Source organism: Dicentrarchus labrax, unplaced genomic scaffold (assembly GCF_905237075.1).
Source record: "Dicentrarchus labrax unplaced genomic scaffold, dlabrax2021, whole genome shotgun sequence".
Lineage (NCBI taxonomy): Eukaryota > Metazoa > Chordata > Actinopteri > Moronidae > Dicentrarchus > Dicentrarchus labrax.
In genome coordinates, this window is record NW_026136721.1 from 2,722,600 (window position 1) to 2,734,106 (window position 11,507).

Sequence of the window (11,507 nt, forward strand, 5' to 3'; positions counted from 1 at the left end):
AAACGGATCTTCTTGCCAGTTCAGTATTAAATGTTTTCCCTTTGAAGTCTTGTCAGGGTGTAGAAAGTCTTATCAGTTTGTGGTGTAATTATTCAATACAACAGCAATTAGATGAGCTTTCTCTCAGAAGATTCAGTGTATTTTATAAAATGTCTCATTCCGCCCACATTTTAATTGGATCGGATACTTCCAAAATATGCAAAAGAAAGAAAATTAGCTGATTCAGTCTGCAGTAGTTAAATACATTTAAGTGTTAAACCGAGACACTGTTTCATATAACACACTTTAAGGAGCATTTTCCCAATAATTAACTCACAAAATGACATAAAATGAACGACAAAAGACAACACAACAACAAAAAGGAGAATTAGTGTATAACTGTGTCCAGCAGAGGGTTTTTACTCGAGGTTTTCTCAGTGTTTGAATCTCTCCAGTGAAATCAAATTACCTTCATTCTTTAACGGACACATTTAAGGAGAAGCTGCTGCAAATGTTGCCACCTTCGGTTTAAATCAGGACGTTAATAAGAAACACAGGAAGAAGAGGAAGAAGATGGCTTTGAGGATGTCGATGCTGCAGGCTGTATGTTTAAGAATGACCACAAGAGGGCAGCCATACAGAACTATCATCCTGATCAATTTAACGCAATGTGTTTGAGCACATTGTTGTTCTCATTTTGCGAGAAACTTGACCTTTGAGCGGTTTCCTCCCTTTTGTTTCTAACACAAGAGGCTTATTTCATGAATAAACTGTTTTTGTTAATTCAACCTTGAGGGTGAAACACAGTAATGCCTGCAGTTTGAACCTGGTTTTACACGTTTACGGTTCATTTTACGACAGGATTTCACAAAGTTTGAAGATGTTTTCTCAATATTTCTAGGATTAAACAAAATCACAATACAGAGAATGTGTGGACGGAGCATAAAGTGACCAGCACATTAATTCGCCTTTCATTATTTTTCAAAATAAGACCAAACTATTTTATTTTTTATTTGAATTGTATAGTTAATTAGAAACCAAAAGCTGGTGAGTGAACCTTGATTTCAGATTGTCCACAGTAGAATGAACTTCCTATCAGACACAATCAACAATAATAACCACTCGTTCACTCTTCTTTGTTGTTTTTCAGTGTATCATTTAATGTACTTTCACAAGTTGGTGAACAGGTACAACTTTGTCGCTCACGGTACTAAATCACACATCCATTGATAGTATAAATAGCCAACCTAATAATAATAATAGTACACATTTTCAAATACATAAAATCATCAAGTATCCAAGTCTTAAGTTACAGACATCAAATAAAAAGGCATACAAAATATCGCAGACGTTGGAAGTCCAGTTTGAAGCAAAAAAAAAAAAAAAAAAAAAAACTGAAAAAATAAAAACAAAAACAAAATCACATTTTGGACATGGCAGTTAATTAGTAAACAGAAGGTTTGATAGAGAAAAGAAACAAGTACGAGTTCCTAGACTTTCAATTGACAAATATTGCAACAATTAAGCATTTTATATTAAAAAATAGTTACTGAAAGGGCATAAGTGAGTGTAAGACTTCCTGCACAAGACAAAGGCAACGATTTCTTTTTTTTTTTTTGTTCCGAGTAGAAAAATGAAACACCTTTTCCAAATGCCAGCGAGAGTCGACTCCCGCCTCGATTGCCTTTGTTCCACTTCGATTGTAAGGCATTTATGGATGAACCATCTGATTTGAAGGAAGGCATACCTCTTTCTAGTCAGTCTTGAAACGGAACCCTAAAATTGAACGGGGTACATAATCGCTCACGTAAAAATTAAAAACGGATAGTTGTTGTTGTTTGTTGTTTTTTTAAGCACATTCTCAGGAAATGTAAACTGGCCAATTGAAATCTTTGGGATGCGTTTTGCAGAAAACAATTAATCCAACATCTTACAATGATACACGACTCAGCGCTGCCCTTCCTAATTTTTTTTTCTCGGGCACATGAAACACGGTTCTCCGGTTCACAAAACTCATTTTTCTTTTTTTTTTTTTGACACTTTATTTTTTAACCTGGAGCGGGAAGGGGACAGTTGAATTACCGAGCATGGTTTTTCAAAGTAAAATACTTCAACACAATGACTAAAAAAATAATAATAAAAAAAAGCCTGCCAGGTTTATAATAAGCTGGGGAGGTTGAATTGAACTCTTCTGTTGTGGCGTGGCTCAGGGTTTGGCTCTACTGGATGCAGCAGTTATTACGATGGCGCAGGCGCATCTTTGGACGATATTTCTCCAGGTAGAACAGCTGCTTGCTGTTGAACGCTCCTCGACGCTTCCTGGAAGAAACAACGGGACATGAATTCAACTCAGTTCAGATCTCAGACAGATCTTTATCAGTCTCAGAACACCAGGTACCCGAGTCCATTCATGCAAAAACTCTGCAGCACTGTGAGGATTCACTGACATTAGAGGAGGAAAATCCACTGATTACAGATATGGTGGTTAATGAATTTGAGGTTATCTACGGGTAGATTGTGCACCGATATGACTCTGAAAAGGTACTCGGAAGGCTGCTTTCTTGGTCAAATAACTTTATTAAAACAACATTTAAGTTAAATATTCTCTAACATGTTAAATTATTTAACATTGTCAACCAATTCTAGCTGACATTGCTGAGGGCTGCTTATTCTCTCTTACTCTGGGCTGCTTGTCAAAGGTTTTATAAACCACAGTTAATAAAATATATTACCTCAATACTGAAAATGTAATGCGAGACACAAAAAGTAAAGTTGTCCCATTTTCCACATCCTGATTAGTGGTGGTCGATATGACGTTAGATACAGAGACAATACTCATTCGCCAATTTCTCTTATTAAGATTTTATCACTTACATAACAGTTTTCCAGCTATTTAATTTCCTGAATTTGTCAAAAAAAAAAAAAACCCACACATTCCTGATTATTTTATTAGTAACAATTTCCAGAATATTTCTATCAAGATATATACTTCCATAATATTAAATTATATATGTTGCATACTTTACATATTGTATCCATATTGCTCTCTCCTGGTCATAATACGGCATTTTTGGCATTATTCGTGTAACTTTCTATGAAAAATGACACATCACCCCCTCCGCTCCTCCTACTGAATCACTCTTATCTCACTATGTGATATAACTCTATTTACAGACTCACCATGACTCATCCCTCCCCGCTGTATGAACCACACAAACATTCAGTTTCTGTGAGAAATATGTCCCACAGAAAAAGGAGTGAGGCCCACCAATACACATCGGCATGGCCAGTGTTATCAGACAGTGAGGCTCATCACAGATACTCTGGTATGTTAATCAACTGCTGTACAGAAACTCCAAAGATGTTTGAGGGAGTCTAATACATATTTTGTCCACCAGAGAGCGGTGACAAGTTCATTTTACAGCTGCTGAACATACAGTTCAGCACAGATTTTACTTTCAATAACCAAATACAACCTAATTTAAGGGATCTTTAAAATAATTGTGTATTGTTTTTGTTTAAAAAATCATATATGGGGGCATCCTGGTGGCCTAATGTTTAAAGTTCATACATATAACTGATACCAGACTAGTGCCGGTGTTGCAGGTCATTCCCCTCACTCTCTCTCTATACTGTCCAATCTAATGAATGCTGTTTCACTGTGACAGTATGAATCACCAAGAGGCTCAATCAGTATTTAAAAACACATCATAACCGTCTACCTCTAACTATATTAGTGGAAAGGTTTTCACTGTCGTGTGAACTTACTGTCGAATGAACTGGACAGCATCTTCATATTTCATCCCACATTCGATCAAGGCGAGCGCGACCAGAACGGGAGCTCTGCAGGGGAAACAAGGTACCGAGGACATCAGTTTAGTATCAGAAAGAGCTTCTTTTTTTTTTTTTCTGGGAGCCTTCACTTAATTAAAGTCTGAGTGGAACAGATGCGTACCAGAGTTCAGGGAGTGGACGGTCAGTTTAAAACAGACTGGATGGAAACAGAACCTGTGTGACGAGTTGTCTCAACTAAGCAAACAAACATGTGGGACATGATGTTGAGTGATTTCATGAGTTCAGCAATATAAAACAATATCCACGTGACTGCTGCTTTGTTTTTCAAAGCACAACAGGTGACACATGTCTTATTTTGTTTATTACAATTTACAGATTTACTGAATAAAACAAATACAAATATCTGATTTGATGTATACATCAAAATGAGATAGTATTGACATTTGTATATATAATGGCTTCTAATAACTGCATGTAACTCTGACCCTTGCAGAAAGCTCTTTTATTAGTAGATAACTCATTTAGTCCAGTAAATATCACATCACAGTTTCCTGGAGCCCAATGCAAAGTCCATAAACCAAATATACTCTATTTATGATCATAGAAAACAGAGAGAAGCAGCAAATTCTCACATTTGAGAAGCTGGAAACTGAATTTTTCACCAATAACTGACATAAACAGCCAACTACTCTCTCGATCAACTACAAAATAACCGTCAGCACGAACTGATTCTGTATCCGAGAATGTACAAACAGTTTTATGTGCCACATCCTGACGAACAGAGATCCCATGTAAAATATTATCCCATATGATAAGAACATAATACTTTAATCTCTGTGACAGTGAGTGCTCACCTCCCCAGCCCTGCCACACAGTGGACAGCGATGCAGCAGCCGGGCTCCTCCCTGAACTTCAGCTTCAGCAGGTTCAGCCAATCGTCCACGATCTGGTTGGAGGGAGGAGCTCCATCGTCAAACGGCCAATCCTGGAAGAGAAGAGGGGGGAAAGAGGCACATGACGTCGTCGGCCCAGTTTCTCGGAAACCAAAACAAAAGAAGTGTGAGGACTAAACCAGCTGCAGGGAAACAAAAATGTTGTTGTAGGGGGAGGGACTGTTGGAGGGGCTTTCTTTCTGTATCGGTGTCTTCACTTTTTACTGGTTACACATGAAGTCTTTACAGAATTGACCCACTTTAATATAGTTAGAGATCGAATCAGTAAGATACTTAAAGAGACACAAAACCTTCAGTTCTGATGTCATTAAAAGGGATCTGTGAACAAAGGGTTTGATCAGTCAACTAAACTATTTGATTTGTTTTGAAAGTCAACTGTCACTTATAAAGCAAAAAACGAAAGACATTTGCTAGTTCCAGTGTCTCTTTATACTGTTATAATACTGTTCTATACATTTAATAACAATTACTTAGTTAATTGCAGCCCTGAATCTAATCCATCTGCTTCCTAATCCATTTTTAAAACAGTGGAAGATGGATTTAATTTATCGCTGATGTTTCTGAAAACGAACACCGTCCTCCCTGAGCTGCTTGTTGTTTTTAAAGCAACGTCTTTGCTTGGCAAGTCTAAAACCTCTATGGGTGAAGTCCACCACGTTGGCACCAGCGAAGAGCTACAAGCTGTGAGCTCCATGTTATGATTGTGTTTTATTGATGGAACATTTTACACAACACTGTAAGAAAACACGAGGATAAAACTGATTGGGCGTGTTCAGGAAAGTAACACAGAACTGGGGGGGGAATGGACATTCAGTTTGGTTTGATGCACCAACATTCATGAAGGAGTCAGAGGTTTGTGGGCTCACCAGAACTTGGATTCCCTCTTTCATCACCAGGGCGGCATCATAGGTGGCCTCGCAAACTCTCACGACGGTGGTCACTCCGTATTTCTTCAGCTCCTGTAAAAAAAAAAGTCTGAATTTATTCGAAAAATATAGGAACAGAAACTTCTTAGAACCAAAAAAAACTTGATTTAAAGTCTCAAAATGATCGTAACCATCTCTTTTAATCAGAGGATGATTTACATTAATAATATCTACAAGCACATTATCTCTGTTCTCATGTTTCCCAATATATAGTTCTAGAAACTTTACAGCTCGTAAAAACCTCCTTTCTGTCTGAATGAATTTTAACTTTCATGACACTGAGGCTCACCTCGATGAACTTGTTCAGGGTGGCGTTGGTGGGATTGTGGGTAATGAGGAACCTCATGTTTTTGTAGGTGATCTCCACAGGGGCCGGTCTGTTCATACGAGCCATTGTGACAAACGTAAAAAAAAGATAACAAAACCCAAAAGTCTTCCACAGAGTAAAAACACTAATGTAAACACTCAGTTAAACTCGGAGGGAATGTCAAACAAAAACGTCCAACGAGCTTCTAGAAACCCAGAAACAGAAATCCTCCGGTCTTCCTTCGAAGTTGGCGAGGCTAAACAAAAAAAAAACGAAGGCTGCGACAGGCAAAAGGGGGAAATTTGGAAAAGTTAGCGGCCGAAAAAAGGGCGGACAATCAGAGAAACAACTCAAAACCCTCTCCTCTGGGATAAAAACTAAAGAAAAGGAAGAAAAAAACAAAACAAGGCTGGTTCCACCTTGATTCAGGCCAGGCGGAAGCCGACGAGGGCAGTGTGCAGCGGGTGGAGTTACCCCATCCAGGCCGAGTTGTCGCTGGTTCTGGGAGGCGTCCCGGTCCTGCCAACTTTCCGGGGTCCCTCCTGTGGCTCAAGTGCGTCGGATCGATGGCGAGTTTGGCTGTTCACTCGTCTGCATACGCAGCGTGCTGAGCCTGGCAGTAGTCCCCACTGCCCTTCAGAAACTCCATAAATGTGTGACCCAGAACACCACAGAACTGCTGCAGGACACAGAGGGGGACACGGAGGGAGGAGAAGGAGATGCTTTTAAAAACACAGAGTTTTTACAGAAAGAGACGACACAGAGGGCTTCTGTTGAGGCTCGGCGTGTTAAAACGCACTAGAGGTGATTCTTTGTTTCGGTACTGAGAAGTGACGAAGCAGCTACTGGTGCTGTGCTTTGTGTTCTTCTTCCTCACATTGAGAGTAGACTTAAGTTTGATGGTAGAAAATGTTTTTGACTTCACCACTAATGAAGAAATGCTTGGACTCAAGTTCCACCAATTTATTCTAGAGCAACAACTATTAGTCAATTAATCAATTATTGGTCAATTATGATATTAATCGCCACCTTTATAAATATAATAACTGATTAATATGATACATAAAAAATGTCCAAATTATTTGATTTCAGCTTCTCAAACGTGGATATTTTCTGGTTCCTTTAGTCCTCTTGGGCCCGCTTGGGCTTTGTCAAAGTTAAACATTTAATGGAGAAAACAACTTATTGATAAATCAAGAAAATAATCAACGGATTCATCGATAATGAAAATAATAAGAACACTAAATGTAATGATCTTAGTATTTAACTGTTTATCAAACAGTCTCAGTTTAATCCTCGATGTCCAAACAAACAAACACCATCAGCGAGAAGATCAGCTATTTCTATGTAATTCGTAATGTCTGCCACAGGTGGGATTCCCCTTGAAATCAATGAAACAAGGCGGTAGAAACACTACCGCCTTTGTCCACAGGGGCCGCCAGAATCAACACAACAATGGGGTTTAAATCAGAGCGGAAACCAACGATTAGTTTCATTATCGAGCCAATGGTGAAAGTGATGAGGTGATGTCCAAAACTTAAAAGAAAAAGAAAATATTTACACCTGAAACCAGCGAATTATCAACTAATTAGTGCGGCTCTAACTCAATTAAAGTTTAAAAGTCAAGTTATCTACTAAAAATACAGAAACTGTCACTGTGTTATCTGCTTTCACATCACAATAAAGTAACTTTAAACTCTCCGAACACGTCGTTCAGTTGCAGCCCTCCTTCCTGTTGCTGATGTTGGAGATCTTGAAAATCTTATTTTCACAACAGGAGTGAAACAAAAACGTGTCGACATCTCCGTATTGTCACACAGTTGCATCACTCACACACACACACACACACACACACACACACCCCTGATGAGTAACAACACTGTAACCCAATATTGGTCCTGATACTGCGTCTCCAGAGCTCCTGTTTTATTTACACCAACGTCCAATGCAGATGTGACACAGGTGTTTGAGTGTGTGTCATTAAGGAACCTGAACAGGTGTTCACCTCTTCAGGTGAGTGCAGGGGATTAAATCTTACCTGTCAGTGTGTTATATAAAGTCAACACTGCAGTAACTGTGCAATATCTTACCTAATAGAGCTCGCTGGTGCAAAGAAAAAAAAAAAAAAAACAGGAAGGATGTGTCATTTCTGACATCTAGGTCATATCTGTGAAAGCTGAGCTCACCATGAGGCCTTCAGCTGAGCTTTAACACACACACACACACACACACACACACACAGTTATTATCTTCATCTTCATCACCATAAATCTGACTCACAAATGCTCTCACTGCCTTTTTAGTTCCTAATGTGTTTTGTGCCCTTTTACACCCTTTAAGAAAGAGGACAAATATCTGGAAAAACACCTACTTATTACAGGAAATGTCTCCCTGCAGCTTATGCTCCAAACACACACACACACACACACACACACACACAAAACAACAACATTAAGCTGTTCAATGTGCTTTTGTTAATCCGGTATTTTCCGGCTAAGCAAGAAAAAAAAAAAAAAAAAAAAAAACAGCATTTGGTTAAAAAAAAAAAAAAAAAAAAAAAATGTTGCACAAAATTGGAGTGAGTAAAATAATACAGAAACAAGGTGAGAAACATTTAAAAAAAATAAATGTAAATAGATGTTATTGCATTATAAAGTAAAGTGTCCTTTGTGTGCGGATGGACTGGGCGCCATCATATAACGTTAGAGGCCCTCACTGTCACATCTCAACACAATGCTTTCATATTGGGGGGGGGGGGAGGATGCCTCGGTACAGGCAGCGGGAGGAAGGTTTGTGTCGGGGAATAAAACACCGAGGAAATGTCACTAATGTGGCTGTTTTTTTTTAAAGCTTATTTCACGTTTTAAAATTCAATTAAAATTGGTCGATTTTAACCGAGAGGAAACTTCCGAGTGACTGCGCATCCGAGAGCCGCTTCCCCTCAAACACAACCACGACGAACAACCGTTAAAGCTTTTTTTTTTTTTTATTTCGTTTAAATGTTAATAAACCTCGGGGGTTTAAACACCGATTAAATAGCTTTTTTCCTAGTCAGATTTACGGTGTTTAACCGAGCAGGCCGTGATTTTTTTTTTTTACCGGAGAGGAAAACCGTGAAGGCCAGCTGTTAGCGAGAGAGATTTTTATTCAGCACGAAGGAAATATTACAAAGGAAAAAGAAACGGAAACAAAATGGCAGCCTCAAAAAAAGCATGTTACTTACTGGGATATGCTTACTCATTGAAGATTGTAGCTTAATCATACAGCCGGTCCCCAGAAAAAGGTAAAAAATGTTAAACGGTTCTCCACCATGCAGTCCGGTGCTGTTTCTCCGAGCGGAGCCGAAGTCTCCTGATCGGGCTGCGACGACTCCGGCAGCCTCGGGGAGAAAGACGGAGCCCACTTCCTGTCGCTGCTTTCAAAATAAAATACATGTTTTTTTTTTTTTGTAGCAGTGCGACCGAATCAGAATCAGATTTAATGCCAGGTAGGTTTTCACACATAGGAGGGATTTGTCTTGGTGCAATGGTGCATAGAATGTACAGTCACACGGAAATATACAAGAATATACAAATCACACAAAAATCACACAAGAATAAAGAAAGATAAGAAAGATAAGAAAACTGTACAGAAGACGGGAGTGCATTAATGTAATGTAATGTAATGTAATGTAATTTAATTGACAACTCTTCACAGTTACAGTCCAAATGTGGTGCAGCTTCTTCAATAGGATCATATGGAAGCCCCCCCCCAAAAAAAATAAAATAAAAAATATAGTCTATAAGTCATTACAATAAAAAAAATTTCATTATTTTTAATTAGTATGTTAAAATAATAACTTTGTCATACCAAGTCAAAATATTGAGACACTAATGTAAAATACTGAGAAACTTAGGAGTCGTTATGTTGAGATACTAGATCAATATTTTCAGAACGTTTCTCATTATTTTGACTTAGTATCTCAAATGTAATGAGAAGTGTTCTCGAAACATTGACTTGGCATCTAAATATATCAATAAAAAATATCAACATTTTGAGAGACCAAGTCATTATTTTGAGAAAGTTCCTCATAATAATTATTTCCAAAACCTTAATTTTAGCCTCACATCAGCAGAAATGGGCTTCCGTAGAATTATGTGCTTATTTAATCTGTTTAGTTTAATTGTAAATGGAATATCTTCGTACTGTTGGTTACCACTTTCTACTTATGGAAGGCTTTTTTTTCACAATTTTCATAAATTTAATTGACTAAACAATCAGGGTTATTCTAAAATATAATCCGATACAGTTACTCCTCAGCTGCTGTACGACAGGTTCATGCTTCAATTATTAGACAAAAGAAAAAGACAAACAGCCTTGTTATTAAATTGAACTTCGCACTATCCTGTCAAACCAGTCTCATCAGCGTATTCAGGTGAATTCTCTGAACCCAAAGAGGTACACATCATCCTTCAAGTGAAGCTCAAACACAGAAATTAGTAGTTTTGTAATGTGTGTTTAGATTTTTCTTTCCCTTACAAAAGACACACCTTAAGCTTTATTTTGAAGAGAAACCCGGGGGGGAACTTCCAGTCTTTCCTTTATTGAATTGCCTCCAGCTTGATGCAGCTCTTTCAAACCCCACCCTGAAAATGTGAAGAGCTCTGCCCAGACATCTCTCTGCCTCCATGCTGCACAGGTCAGCTGGTGGACTGCCGAGGCCTGACTGCTCCTTCACCTCATGGAGACACATGTGGACATCAGAAAGCATTCAGAATTATAAAAGCTGAAACATTACGGTCAAATAAATTGTTTTATTTAACAAGACTAAAGAAGGCTTTTGAAGAACTCACATGCTTCCACTTTGGGCCCCATCTTTAAAAAAAATGTTTTATTGAGAAGTAAATCTGATAAAGCTTGTTGTAGTTTAGAGTTTAAAGGGTCAGTTCACAAAAAATATTATTACCCTTGATGGTATCTATCCACACATACATTCTCAGTAACAAGGACTTTGCTGTTGAGTTTTTTAAAATTAATATTTTTACTGCTTCAAAGGTTCAGTTTGTAACTTTTAGGAGGCTTTATTGACAGAAATGGAATACCTGACTCACTCTGTTTTCAATATAGTGTATAACCCCCTGAGCCTTTTATATCCACAGGCGCTGCGGGTCGCCTTATGTGGAGTTTCTCCTTTGTGCTTGGAAGGAGAGGGTGAAGCGAGGGAGTTGCAAACTGCAACTACACCACTAGATACCACTAAATCCTTCAATCTGGTGATTTTATATTGTGTGCATACATTTTCTGGACAAACCAATTGAGACCCAGGGAATGAAATACCTCTCTAATCATCACATTGCGTCACAAAACAACACATTATCATCAGTCCTTCCGTAGTAGCCTCACACACCTGGAGGCCGTAGAGAAAGGTATTTGCAAAATCTTTCACGGTAGATAATTCTGAATTGTCCAACAGTATTTACCATGATGTTAACCAAGCCTACCTAAAACACAACAAATAAAACTCTATCCACCTTGTACAGCAGTGAAGCAGCTTTTAAAGGCAGCTTT

General features: G+C 38.4%; 1 protein-coding gene across 4 annotated transcripts; it reads right to left on the reverse strand.

Annotated features, from left to right (window-relative positions):
* Positions 1-1,111: 1,111 nt before the first annotated feature.
* Positions 1,112-9,346, reverse strand: ptp4a1 (protein tyrosine phosphatase 4A1). 4 transcript variants are annotated; one of them, XM_051384162.1, is made up of 6 exons: positions 9,198-9,346; positions 5,943-6,639; positions 5,594-5,686; positions 4,629-4,759; positions 3,748-3,822; positions 1,112-2,298 (listed from the first exon to the last, which is right to left on the reverse strand). In XM_051384162.1, the coding sequence occupies exons 2-6, from the start codon at positions 6,045-6,047 to the stop codon at positions 2,199-2,201; spliced, it is 504 nt and encodes a 167-aa protein (XP_051240122.1). In that variant the 5' UTR covers positions 6,048-6,639; positions 9,198-9,346; the 3' UTR covers positions 1,112-2,198. The 4 variants fall into 4 exon arrangements, with proteins under 4 accessions (XP_051240122.1, XP_051240120.1, XP_051240123.1 ...); XM_051384160.1 differs by having other exon boundaries at positions 9,184-9,346; XM_051384163.1 differs by having other exon boundaries at positions 5,943-6,636; positions 9,198-9,343.
* Between the last annotated feature and the right edge of the window lie 2,161 nt (positions 9,347-11,507).

What these genes read in the sequence shown, in the direction of transcription:
- ptp4a1 (XM_051384162.1), bottom strand. Translation starts at nt 6,047, where the DNA reads ATGGCTCGTATGAACAGACCGGCCCCTGTGGAGATCACCTACAAAAAC. An exon ending in CCCTGAACAAGTTCATCGAG is followed by an intron (nt 5,687 to 5,942) that starts GTGAGCCTCAGT and finishes TTTTTTTTACAG; the next exon opens with GAGCTGAAGAAATACGGAGT. An exon ending in AAGAGGGAATCCAAGTTCTG is followed by an intron (nt 4,760 to 5,593) that starts GTGAGCCCACAA and finishes CTTCTCTTCCAG; the next exon opens with GATTGGCCGTTTGACGATGG.